Below are 14,689 nucleotides of genomic sequence, written 5' to 3' on the forward strand. Positions count from 1 at the left end.
TCCATGTCCTCCATGCTCATCCATGTCTGAAAGAACAGACAGCACTCATTCACATAACTAATTCATCTCCAATGGGCAATGAATCTGCAACCTTCAGTGTATATGCACGTTTATGTTTGACCTCCAGCAGGAATCTAAAATCAGAGAGTACAGAGGCTATGGATGGAGACAGTGGATAGGTTGCTCAAGGTGAAAATGTAGGTCGGCCAGGGTGCATGCTGAGATAGTCTGCACATTTGCAATAAACACTGTGTTCAGGTGCTACAGTGGTTAATACAACTGTCTACTAAGCAGGAGATCCTCGGTTCAAGTCCTGGTCTTGCACAGATTTTCATTCATCCTTGCTTATTGAACACACAGTCTCAATGCAACTGCTGTTGTTAATTCCTTCCCTTTGCTTTCCTTTCTGTGCTCTCTTCCTTCAATTTACATAATTGTGGGAATAGCAGCTCTAATTCCTTACATAAGTGTTCTAGGGCATTTAATGAACTATCCTGATTCATTAAGCTTACTGCATTCTGTATAGTGAATCAAAAGCTGTAACTGTGCTAAGACCAAAAATATTTGCTACTCCATTTTGAATCATTACCAGAACAAGCATTTCATCAGTCACTTGCTTGCATTTCACCTCAGCAGTGGAACTGCCAATGATTAAAATGCTCTGTGTGTTATGTGGCACCAAACAATGGACAATGGTGGGAGGCTGATTCAGTGACCAGTTTCTAAATTGATTGAAGTGACTGCAGTACTGGCATTGACTACTGAACTCATTGAGTGCTGGTTTATAACTAGGTTCATTGATATTTTATAGGGTTTATTTGAACCTGAATAATATTTGTCTCCTGGTGTATTAACGTCCATTTTGATGGATGAATCTTCTGAGAATTCCTGCACTTCTTGGCTATTGCACACGACGGCTAAATGGCTTTTCCCACTCCACTTACATACTGCATTGCAGAAGTGCTAGTTATGCTGGTCATGTAACACAGAATAAGTGCAAGAAAGAGGTGTGCAACTAGAAGGAAAAACTGGAACAGTGCAGACAAATAGGACTCTCATTCTGAGGGTTCTGCACACACTAACTATGCATATATAGATAGTTCATCTATAGGTTTTGATGAGTGAGTTTGCAGCTATCAAAATATGTGAAATAAATGGTCATATCTTTTGATTGCACTGACTTATAAGCTTAAATTTTTTACACTGCTAAGAGACTATAAACCTGAGTATTTGACAAAAATTCCAAGTTCGTACCTGGCACCCATTCCTGAGAAAAATGGATCTTAACAAACAGGCGGACAACAAAGTAATCCTATAAGGGTTCCGTTTTCACCAACTGAGGTAGATCCCATAAAAATTATGTGCGATTCCCTCTAGCAAATCTAACTTTGGCAAAAAATGGAGTTAAATATACAGTGATAAAACTGATATGACCCCATTATCTTTCCCAGCATGTTGAACTGGTATAAAGTTCTTGGATTTCTTGTACTGTGAGTTCATCAGAGTGATTGGATGTTACTACCATCATCTTCTGGCAAAGTGTTGAAATGTTTTGTGGGTCATTTTTATGTGGCCAATACCTTAGGGCAATACTTCCTCTCCCAATGCCATGGGATCGCATGGTCAGTCAGAGACATACACATGATCAGTCAGAGACATACAGACAACATACATTGGTGGACCGTAACTGACCATGGTGAGGCTTAATTGCAGGTCCTCTCTTTACTCTCACCAACTCACCAACTCTATGACACTGGAAAGGAATGGATTGGCCTGCTAGATTGCCTACATAAAGATTACCTAGATGCTGTTTTGACATGTTACCAGAAGATAATGGGACTGACAAGCATCAAAACCTCACCATTCTGATGAATTCACTGAGCTGGAAACTCAAGAACTTTATATTATCTACAAAACTCTTTGAGTTTCAACCCATAGAAATGAAATGCAAGATATAAAGCAGAAATGTCTTCAGATATAGATGATAGTTGTTTATCCTTAACAACTCCTTTTGTACCATAGAGGAATTCTTGAATAGAAATAAGTAGGCAATTACAAACTGGGAAATGAGCACTTTTTAACCATATAATTATTGTTTTTTTATTGTTTATGCAGACTTTTGTTCAACAGATATATTCCACATTTCAAGGCTGATCATGAATATGCTCTACGCAGCACGAAACCAGCTAACTAATCTTGCAAGCTTTTTGTGGCATTTCATATTATAAAGGCCATGACTTATCAGTGCTCAGTGACTACTTGCTGAAGATACTGTAGAATGTAGCTGCAGCAACCTGAATGTTATTTGTATTTCCCTCATCTCTTTCCTCAACATCTGTATTTTTGTAGCTGGTCATGAGTTATGCTATTACTGCTGCCTCTTTCCCTCCCTTCTCCTATCCTTGATTCTTTTTCAGAGTCTTCTTTCATTCCTATTTTGAAATCACACCTCTCTCTCTTTTCCATTTTTTTGTCCTTGATATTCCCCTCCTCATTTAATTTTTTTTATATCTTCTTCATCAACCTCCTCCTCCAATCTTTGTCTCAATTATATGTGTATTTTTTCATTTGCAGATGCGAAATTTTATTAATTGAAATTCTTATAATTTTATTTTGATTATTACAGTTTATTATTAATATAATTGTCTAATGATTCAATATTTGAAACCTCTGTCCCACCCTCATGTCAACTGTACATCTTACCTTTCCTTTCATATTGAAAAAATTGCTTTCTAGTTGTTATATCTTCTGTGCGTATGTTAGTTGTCTCCTAGCTATAATGTTTTGCCAGCTGTGTAAAATATCATTAAAGCTTACTTTTTTAAATTGTCCTACTAGCCATTTTGTGTGTAGAACGAATAGGTTACCAAATGACACTGATGAGCATAGGGAATAATTGTAACAGGGAACTGCAAGATGTTTGTGTGAGCATGGTTCATTCAGTGGGATACTACTATTTATTCCATTGCCAGATATTATGATTACCTCTTCATCGAGCTCTACTTTGTATTTTGAACTACATAATTGTGGAGTCCTGACCACTCGTCTTGTATAGGGTGCCTAAATGTATGCTGTGTTCTCGGAATGCTATACAACAATTTAAGCAAATAACATAAATAGTTTTAACATAAATAACATAAATAGTTTTAGCTCAATAAAGCAGATTGACAATACCTAACTTTGTAGTTAGAACAAGTATTGCAAGTGATAGGCAACGTGCAAACAGTAATGCTCCTTGCCATAGACAATGTCCAAACAAGCAATGGATGCGGATTACTAATAACTGATACTGTAGCACTCTTTGCTAGGCCGTGCTAATACTGTCCACTAATATCCGGCCAAGGCTGGCAGGAGTGGCGCTTATATTCACTTTGGCTAGATGCTGCTCCAGTTGTGGTGACATCCTGGTCAGCGCACTATTGGCCAATGTCGTTTCACAGCCTTCTCTTCTCTTGCGTTCTTCGTCTTTGTTCCAATGCTTGTGGTTACACCAGAACAATAATGGAATCTTACGCAATTGGTAACCAACTAATGAACACAAAATATTCCATTATACATTATTTCTGCTGATAACTGTAATCTTGTGTGCCCTAAGCTAACAACATACATTACCGACAGGTTAAAAATCAGCAGAATGAGCTTTTGGTGTGTAAATTTCCATGTGCAGGATACTAGAAGCAGCAATGATTACCAGGTGAATATGATATTTTTGTGAAGCTGTTCATGGGTTATGGGGCTTAATAAGAATACTTCATAAAGTCTCTATTTATTTGACCTTCAGCACCGCTGCACCATACAACCATGAATCTCATAACCCAGCTGTATCTTAATGTTTGAAACATTTGGCAAAAATAGCAGCCATCTCTAGTAGAGTACTGCTATATGATATCTTGTTATGTTTTGATAACAATTCTGGTTCATCATCATAAGTTTAGCTTGCAATTTAATGAATTCTAATGATTGGCAGCAAGGAAATCACATATGCTACAGTAAGCAGTCTAATTCATCATTTTTTTTGTTATTTTTGTCTAGGGTTATGGGTCAAAGTATAGGCCTTTAGTGTTTCTGAAGTATGACTCTCATTTATAATATCTAGTTAACTATCACTTTGATGAGTATCTGCTCTGTGGATTTTGTTAGAGATTTTAAATACACCTTACTCTTATATAAATACAATAAATAAATACATAAATTTTCTTGGTAATTGTTGAGCAGAATGTTTATCTTAGGGACCGCATGCAACCTGTTCCTAGTTGCTTGTAAGTAATGTGAAATCCCGTTTCTTTTTCAGGCTCTGTAACATCATCACTATGAAATCTGAGCACTATAGGTCCAGATGCAAAACCTGAAAATAAATAAGGTTATAGACAATGATAAGAAAAACTGGAGATTAAAATTTCTAATTATTTAGTAATTAAATCTTTTATTCAGAGATATTCTGTAAATAAGTTTATTACTAAGATATGAAAGAAACAAGACTTCTTACTACTGAGGAAATATTTAGCACGATGTATTAGTGTATGACTGTTTTATGACATAGACCTGTATCCTTTTGCTGTGACAATATTGTCAAAATCAGTCATATGAGGTTTCAGGATTACAGCCACAGCATGCTGACTTCTTGCCACAATATTTTGGCTGGCAACCATCCAGCCATCTTCAGGCCAGTGTCCGCCACTGGAGACTGTTACTTCACGGTGTTAGCTATATAGCAAAAATTGGCATGGAGACACATGCACATTGCTGGTCATCACAGGAGCATCTTCAATCAAAATCCACGCCCTCTGCAAATACCATTCCATCTGTGGCATGCAGGCTCTCTGTCAGAACGTGTGCTTGGAGTGCTAAAAACAAATGCCAGATGTTGCCACACATGTCATTATCAATAAACTGTTTTCTCTCAGAAGAAATTAAAGAGATCACTAGGTCCCAAGGCTTGTCCAGTTTTGATAGAGGACACTCCAGTGATGGCAGCCAATGCACATGCGTATCCGCACCAATTTTTGCTATGTAGCCAACACCTTGAATTAGCAGTCTCCAGTGACAGACACTCACCTGAAAATGGCTGGATGGTTGCCAGCCAAAATATTGAGGCAAGAAGTCAACATGATCTGTCTGCAATCCCAAAACCTCATAGAATATTCAATATGCCAGGAAATTGTGAGGAATCAAAATCAGTCATGTTGGTGACAGTGGATGCACAGTTTACTACAGACCTTTTTGCTGCACCCCATTGGAAAATGCCATGTATGCAGTCTGACACAAACGAAAAAATTTCAATCATAGGCCACTCCAGTTGCTGACATGTAGTTCATTTTACTCCATGACCATTTTCAGCCCTCACATCCATACCATTTTCCAGTTGTCTGAAACTGCCATTGTTAATGCATAACATGATGGATAAAATAAATATTTTACATAAAAAGAGATAGGAAATGAAGCTTAAACATGTACAGAATAAGTACAAAAAGATTGTGTAACATACATTGTGCAGCTGTGAAGCAACATCAAATGATAAAAAAGTAAAAGTCTAATGGCTTTAAAAGCTATGTGCTCACACTAAAATTCCATATTCATTGACATATACCACCGCATTACTGACAATTTCATTTAAAGATACTCAGCAAGTTTGTAGCTGCATCTAGATTGCACCTAGATGTTAGCAACATATTCCTGTAAGTAGTCCACATTGTGTCCAAGACACACTAGTGCCCTTTGCAGTACCCTGTGTTAACTTTTACCCAGTTATGCTAGTGGACATAACAGCAACTATTTTCGATTTTTATTAAATCTAAGAATTATTTTTAGCTAGTTATTGGCTAAGTGTGCAAACTGTAATTTTGAATGTGTGAGAATATTACTCTTTCTCAAGCTAAAGCATGTCAATACTTTTAACGTACTGAATTATTCAGTTTCCATGATAATGAAACAACTCTTCTTCTCATGATATAGTTGGGCACATAACTTTTAAATCCACCAGACTTTTACTTCTTTTTATTTGATGTTGTTTCACAACAGCCGAGTGTAAATTATGCAGTCTTCATGTATGTATACTGTACAAGTGCGAGCTTTGTCTTTCGACTCATGCTATGCAAAATATTTATGTTCCATCATATTTTGCATTAAGACTGGCAGTTTCAGATCCATGTAAAAATGGCCTGAATGTGAATGCCAGAACAGGTCAAGGACTTAAATAATGCATGTATCGGAAATTGGAGTGGCCTTTCATTAACTGAATGTACAGTTGCTAGACAACAACAGCCTCTGAAATGAGGAAACTAATGAAAGAAAGAGTCTTATGCTGCAATTTTGATGCTTACTAAATATGTTAAATTAATAGTTGTGCACTTCAAAAGAGGAGTTCAAATTCACATAAATGTACCTATATATTGTTTTCTGTGGGACTGCATAGTGTTTTGTTCTTTTTGCATTCTAGTGGAGCACAGGAACATATCTGTAGTAAACTGCTCTTCAACTGCTACTGAATTGATTGATTTTGATGAAACTTGTCACAGGAGACAATTCAAGTAAAAGAAAGTAGTCATATGCCAACATGCCATGACAAATAGTTGCTTAACAATGTGAACTGTCTCATTTCTTTTGTGCAAGGCAGTCTTTGTAGATATAGGTAATGATTAATTGTAATGATTATATTTTGTAACTGTTTTTTTTTTCTTGTTTCCAGTGGTGATGTGAATGACTACATCAAAACAGAGAAAAAAAAAAAGACACCAGATTTTATTTTTGCGTGATACCAGTATTTTGATTACAGCTGCAGGTAAAATGTCCATGAAATCAGGAGTACATAATTCAGGGTTTCAGATTACCAGCTAGTTTCAATAAAATAACAGTTAGTTAATAACATGCTCTGTAGATCACTTGAATGACTCTTTTTATCAAACTGGTTTCAAACGAGTCAGTTAACAGATATTCATGATTAGTGTTAACATTAATGAAGACATTATTTTTTAGTGATCATCATGCCTCTACACTTAGAAACTATTTGGTATTTTACTTTATTTTTCTAACAGGCTACAAATTTTTAAATAGAAATTCATTTATGGGCTAGAAGGAGATGTCCAGGGGAACTGATTTTGGGTTAGGTTTAAAACTTACTGGGCAAACTATCAGACATTTTATGGTATTGGTAAAATGACCAAAACTTTGTTGCTGCATATTGCGCTCCTTTCTGAGACACTGACAGCTTTAATATTGGGTAATGAAGCTCATTTATTTCCTCCTGTGTCAAAGATATGAATATCATTATTCTTCTCAAATTGGGACCAGTTACTTATGACAAATTTTGTTAGTGCATGTGTGTATTGTAATGGAACATTAAAATGCCCGGCTCCTTGAAGAGATGAAAATCTCATATTACTCTTACTGCACACATTTGTGCAATCAGTACTTTCTTTCTAAGTGATGAGTTACCTCAGAAAATTATTCCATAACACACTACTGAGTGGAAATGTGCAAAATATGTCAGAAGGTTGATTCATGTGTTTACAAGACTAGCAGTTACATGAAGAGCAAAAGTATCTGAACTTAATTGTCGGAGAAGTTCAGTAACATTCTTCTCCCAGGTCAAGTTTTCATCAAGACATACATCCAAAAATTTGGAGCATTCTATTCTCTCTTCTGATTCCTGTTCATATGCTACATCAGTTGTTGGTATGACCATTTGTTGAACAGAATTCAATATAGTGTATTTTCTCAAAATTCAGGAAGAGTCCATTTTCAGAGAACCACTTAATAACTCTCTGTATAACACCATTAACAATCTCTTCTGTTGATATCCATCTGTGTTGTGGTATTTAGTCCAAAGATTGTTTTGATGCAGGTCTCCATGCCACTCTATGCTGTGTGAGACTCTTCAGCTCTGAATAACTACTGCAACCTACATCCTTCTGGATCTGCTTACTGTTATCATATCTTGGTCTCCTTCTATGATTTCTACACCCCTCCCCCCTCCAATACACACTTCCCTCCAATACCAACTTGGTGATCCCTCGATGTCTCAGAATGTTTTCTATCAACTGATCCCTTCTTTTGGTCAAATTGTTCCACAAATTTATTAATTTATTTATTGAGTCTTTTGATCATATGTAGTACAGTGTACATGATGCTATTGGGCTTATTACTAAGTTCAATATGATACATATTTAAATAATAATTTTTCAACATGCTACCAATTTCAATAGTTGTAGTTCTTACAATGATGCAATGTTACAAATTACAGTAGCTTTAGTTCTTATCAGGTATTCTGGTCCAAGTATTCCTTTACTGAGTAGAAACAGTCGTACTGTAGATATTCTCTGACAGATCTTTCAAAAGCACTAATATTTTGTAAGCATTTTATACTATTTGATAGTCTATTATAGAGTTTAATACTCAAATAGCATGTACCTTTCTGATACAAACTGGTACTGGCTGGGGGTTCATTCAAGTTATATTTTATTCAAGTATTATAATCATGTATATCTTTGTTTTCTAAAGTATTATCATCATTTCCAATCATATACTTTTTTACATACATTAGTGTGTCAACAATAAACATACATGGTAGAGGTAGTATATTCAGTGCTTTAAATATTGGTTTGCTGGACTGTCGAGCACCACTCCCTGTCATAATCCTAAGGGCTCTTTTTTGTATTCTGAAAGTCTCTTGAGCTGCTGGGGAATTTCCCCAGAATATGAGTCCATACTTGAGATGGGAATTGAAGTATGCATTATAGGCACACAATAATGCCTGTTCTTTTATGCATTGTTTGAGAACCCTAAGAAGATAACAGCCCGTGCTCAGCCTGGAATTAATTTGTTCTATGTGTTTGTCCCATTTTAAGTCTCTTTGTATCCAGATGCCGAGAAATTTTGTAGCCTCATCATTTGCAATAGGGTGTTGATTGATTTTTATTTCTGGATATATCAATGTGGTGTTTTGGTGGTTATGGAAATTTAAGGCTACTGTTTTGTTGTAGTTTATTATCAACTGATTTTCTGCTGTCCAATTACTTAGATGCTTTGTGACTGTGTTTACTTCTTCTGTATATCTTCACTTTTTGCTGGTTTTATCAGTATTTTTGTGTCATCAGCAAACAGTATTACTTTGTGGAAATCGATATGTATATCCAAATCATTGATATATAACAAGAAAAGTATGGGTCCCATTACCGATCCTTGTGATACCCCGTAAGTGATTGGGATTTCTGACGATACATATTCTGTGATTATTCGTGCTTTATCATCTATATGTCTGATGGATACTTCTTGTTTATGGTCGCTGAGAAATGAACGAATCCAGTCATTTGCCAACCCCCTAATTCCATAGTGCTCTAGCTTCTTCAATAGGGTTTTGTGGTTTACCATATCAAAGGCTTTGGTTAGGTCCAAAAATATACCTGTTGTTTGTTGTTTTTCATCTATTGTTTTTAATACAGTAGATATGCATTTATAGATTGATGTCTCTGTTGCTTTCTTGCTTCTAAAGCCATGTTGAGTATTAGATAGCACACTATTTTTGTTTATAAACTTTAACAACATACTACACATATTTTTTTCTATTACTTTTGAGAAACAGGATGTTAATGAAATGGGATGTTGCCTCCTCAGTTCTATTCAGTACCTCCTCATTAGTTATGTGATATACCCATCTAATCTTCAATATTCTTCTATAGAGCACCACATACTGAAAGCTTCAATTTCAATGGAATTTATTGTAACACTAGGATCATCTTCAAAAAAGTACCAGATCTACTTGATGAATGTTAAGTGGATGATCATTCACATATTTTAATAATTGGAGTGTACCTGAAATTGAATCCTGTGGGACTCCCTTTGTCATTTCTCCCCTGTCACTAAAATTTTACCACCTTTTAACATTGTTTAAATTATTCAGCACAAATTTTCGCATTCTGTTTGTTATGTATGATTCAAACCAGTTGTGCGTAAATTCCATAAAAAATGAGCTATTCTAATAGAGTAACATGATTTACACAATCAAATGCCTTGGAAAGATCACAAAAAATATCAACTCGTGATACTGTATTATTTAAGGCTTGTAATATATGGTGAGTGAAAGTATAAATGGAATTCTCAGATGAGTAATCATTATGGATTCCAAACTGTGATATGTTAAGTACGTTGTTTTCACTTAAATGTGAGACAACTCTGAAGGACATTACTTTTTTAAATATTCCAGAAAAAATATTTCAGTAAGAAAATTGGGCAATATTTATTTATTATCTGTCACTTTTCTTATTAAGAGACTTAGCAATTACATATTTCTTCCTGTCTAGAAAAATTCTCTGTGTCAGTGATGCATTGCATTATTATTACAGACATTATTCATTAAGTTGGAAAAACTTTTCAGAATTCTGTTTGAAATTTCATCAATACCGCAGAGCTTTTGTTTCTAAGAATTTTTATAATTTTATTAATTTCATTGAAGGCTACTATAGCTACTTCTAGTTGCTTAAGGTTTTGTGGAATGACATCTTCAGTCTACTCTCTTACTACTTCATCTGAACTATTTAATCTTTTCTTTTGCTGTTACATTTAGAAAATGATTCTTAAAAGTACTTGCAACCTGTGAATTATCAGTCACAACATTGTCATTTAATATAATTGTTACAGTATTTTGTTCACTGACAGGCCACCCTGACTCCCATTTGACAATATCCCATAAAGTTTTCATTTTATTATTGGTATTATTAATTTCTGTCAGGATGTGCATCAATCTGTAAATTTAATGACTTTCCCAAAAATATAACAGTACTTTTGTAGTATGCAAGTAATGTCAGATCTTGACTTATTCTGGCCTTTATATAAATTTTCCTTTTCCTCTTACATGATATTTTAGTTTCCTTGTTTTCTTTAATGGTTTTTTCTTCTGGCTAATTTTTCTAGGAAATATTGACAAACATGTACTATGGAATTTACTGAATTTGACATCAGCATCTCTTTCCATATATACCTGACCCCAGACCACGTATTTTAACTTAATCTTAAAACTTTCCGTTTGAAAAGCTACAAATCACACAAGAACCAGAATTCTGGCCAGAAAACATAAAAGTACATCAATTTCGTTTCCCAAGACGATCAATGGAAGAGGGAGCAAAGCTCAACTAAACTAAGAAGAAAACCAGAAGTGCAAGAAATAAAAACAGTCTTGTGGAATTCAGAGGGAATAAAAAGTGCTCTTAACCTAACACCAACAGACATTCTGCAAAACTTGGATCTTGCAATTCTAACAGAAACCTTCCTGATAGACAACTGGCAACATAAAGATTTCTACAATTGTCACCTAATGATAAAGAAGGGAGAAAGAGGACGACCCATGGGAGGAATATCTTTCCTACTGAAACCCTGGTTGACACCCACAAAAAAAAGTATGTTAGTAGAAGCAGGAAAAATAAATATAATTGCAGCCTATTTTAAACCACACACAAATGCTGTAGAAATAATTGACGAAAAAGTCACACTCATCAAACAATGCGACAGCAAACCCACCATTATTGCAGGCAATCTCAGCTGCAGAACAGACATGGAGAACTATAGAACAAAACTAGTCATTGAAACCCTATAAGAAGATTGTTTCACCCTACTGAATGACAGACAGATACCTACATACATATGCCACAATGGGAAAAGCACCATTGATATCGCATTAACAAGAGGAGAAATAAAAGGAAGTATTCAACCAATATGGCATGACTCCATTACTCTGATATGAAAGCACATTCCAATGAAGGTAAAAATAAATAACGTCATGTCACCACCGGCAAGAAAGACCCACCAAATCGCACAAAGAAAAACAGATATAGAAAAATTAACAAAGCAGCAAGAACCAATAACACAAATAGAAACTTTAATGGAGGAAGGAGACCTTGAAAAAGCAACAGACTAAATAGAAGACCTCCTAAAAAATTCAGTGATACAATCAAATCCAAAAACAAGGATGGCAAAAAGATGGTTTGATGCTGAATGCTACAGCAAAAGGAACACTGTTCTAAGAATGCTCCACACATTAAGAAACCAGCACGACAAGGAAACAGGCAAACTGTACGCAGAAGAGAGGAGAAGCTACAAGAAACTAATAGAAGAGAAGAAAAAAGAATACATAGAAAGAGAGGCAAGAAGAGAAGTGAATGAAGCAGAGAAAGACCCATACATAGCAGTAAGACCAAGAAAACTGGCTCATGCACCAAATATAGACGTGAAGGAATGGGAAGACCACTTCAGTAAGATACTGAACAAACGAGGAATCAAAACACCCCCAAAGAAAGAGAAACAACATCAAACTAAGGAAAAAGACAATGTATGGAAACCTCTGAATGAAGAAGATGTAAAAGAAGTAATAAAAGCACTGAAGAAAAAGAAAGGAGCAGGAACTGATAATATATATAATGAACATATAAAAGATGCAAAAGACGCTCTCCAATGTGTATGGATCAAACTATTTAACAAATGCCTACAACTGGGAAGAATTCTCACACAATGGAGACACTCGATTATAAAAGTTCTCTACAAAGGTAGAGGAGACCCAACAGATTCAAACAAGTACAGAGGCACAGCCCTGAAAAATACTCAGTTCAAGATGTTTTCAAAGATAATTACACAAAAAATCAAAGCCTCTGAGGACAGTCATCTCCCAGAATGACAAACAGGTTTCAGATCTGGAAGATCAACACTTACAGCAGTCAGGCTTCTTCTAAACAACATTGATGAAGTGCTACAAAAGAAATAACTGTTCTACACAGTGTTCATAAACCTTAACAAAGCCTTTGACCTACTGGAAAGAGATGTCATAGTCCGAAAACTGGAAAACACAATGGGAGAAGATGGCATATGGCCAAGAATAATCAAGTCAATCCTCGAATACAACTTAATCACAATATCAGACAACCTCTCTTTTCTTTTTCGAACCTCATTCTGCAATCGAACGGAGTCTTACAGGGTAACCCAATGAGTCCTTTGCTCTACATTCTTGCCACTGAAGAATTACTCCGAATTGGAGAAAATGAAGAAGATGTATATGTATATGCATACGCTGATAACATTGCCGTAGGTTCAACAGATATACAGAAGCTGCAGAAAATAATTGAGAAAATAGGCAAATGGTGCAGTGAACACAAACTACACATAAACATAACAAAGACAGAAATGGTGATTTTCAGAAAAGGAGGCAAGACACCCAAGAATGCAGAAATCAACATCAGAAGACAAAAAATAAAAATCTCATCAGACTTTAAATACCTAGGGGTGACATTGCAACCAACAGCCAAATACTTCACAAAACATACAACAGAACGTGCAGCCCAAGCAATAATAGCAATACAGGACATCAAAAACATCCCCCTACTCAGTCTAGAAACAGCCATGAAATTATTCAGTGCAAAAATCTTGCCAATCCTGACCTATGGGATGGAGGTTATATAGGACCACCTGACAGAAAAAAATCTAGAAACACTAGAAAAGGTAAAACTGATTTATCTAAAAGGAGCCCTAGGTCTCTCAAAGACAACAAGACCTAGACTAGTGTACCTGCTAGCAAGAGAGACATTCCTAATTGAAGACATCAAACTTCAATATATGATGCCACACACAAGGGCTTCCAGAAAGCAACTGAAGATCATGGAGGACAAACGAGAAAAAGCATGGCAAGAGTTCTATGGCACTGAAGCAATGATGAGCTGCTTATGGACAGCACCAAGCTTTGAGCTGCGACATGTTGTAACTAGACTTTCTATTCATGGCTTTCATCATCTAATTTGCAAAAACAAAACTTATCATGTCCCAACCACAACATGTGTATGTGAACTGTGTAACAAAGCCTGTGAACGGTAACACATAGAACTGTACAATAAAAGATTGACATCAATAAATGAATATGCAAAAATGTAAAATGTAAAGATAAATGTAAAATGTTAAGCAAATTAACTGTATATGGCTATTTGGCTACAATTTTATTAATTAAATAAAAAAAATTGTATCCTGTTTTCATTAATGAGGCACAGTGCTTTGCATGAACCTGCCTTAGGAGTAGAAGGTCTACCATTTATTTATATAAATTGTGCATAATTAGTAGATAGTCCACTAGCAACTGGGGAAAAAAAAATTATCAGTCAGAGCCCTACTAGCTTGCTACACAGAGTTGGAGAATTAACCACTGAAATTATATTGAAATACCCACATAATGATTCAAGTTAATTGTTCTTGTCTGTGTCTTGTAAAAAATCAACATTGAAATATCAAACTTTTAACTGTTTCTTCTTCTCTGACAGGCAGCTCAATTATGCATCTAGATTTCTTAAAAACAGGTGAATGTTCCCTAGAGGGGATATGTGGATTTTACAGTTACAAGATATAAAGAAAAATCTGTGTCCCTGAATTCTGACTCTACCTCACTTCTGCTGGCTCGTGATGCAATCAAGGACATGCCCACATAGTGGGCATTTGTATCCTCCCCTCCCCATCCCCCCTCCTACCCGACCCCCTGCTTCTCAGAAAATATAATGATCTTTAAAAACCAAATTCATGTCCTGCCTCACCACACACGCACATGAAATAATTCAGTGTCAAATCATGAATGCCAGAGTATATACTGAGTACTGACAAGTAGCAAGTGTACCCCGAATCTTTTTCAAGAACTCCCAAAACTATATTGCTGTTTGCCACTATTCTCCTTGCA

The 14,689-nt window shown here is 35.7% G+C and overlaps 1 protein-coding gene across 1 annotated transcript in view; it reads right to left on the reverse strand.

The window, feature by feature from the left end:
• Positions 1 to 3,750: 3,750 nt before the first annotated feature.
• LOC126298360 (uncharacterized) overlaps positions 3,751 to 14,689 on the reverse strand; it is a 574,913-nt gene continuing 563,974 nt past the window's right edge. The window contains exon 9 of the mRNA XM_049989660.1: positions 3,751 to 4,345. Within this exon, the coding sequence (XP_049845617.1) occupies positions 4,221 to 4,345 (125 nt within the window). The 3' untranslated portion in view covers positions 3,751 to 4,220. The remainder of the gene's footprint in view (positions 4,346 to 14,689) is intronic.

The sequence above is a fragment of the Schistocerca gregaria genome, chromosome X (genome assembly GCF_023897955.1).
Source record: "Schistocerca gregaria isolate iqSchGreg1 chromosome X, iqSchGreg1.2, whole genome shotgun sequence".
Classification (NCBI taxonomy): domain Eukaryota; kingdom Metazoa; phylum Arthropoda; class Insecta; order Orthoptera; family Acrididae; genus Schistocerca; species Schistocerca gregaria.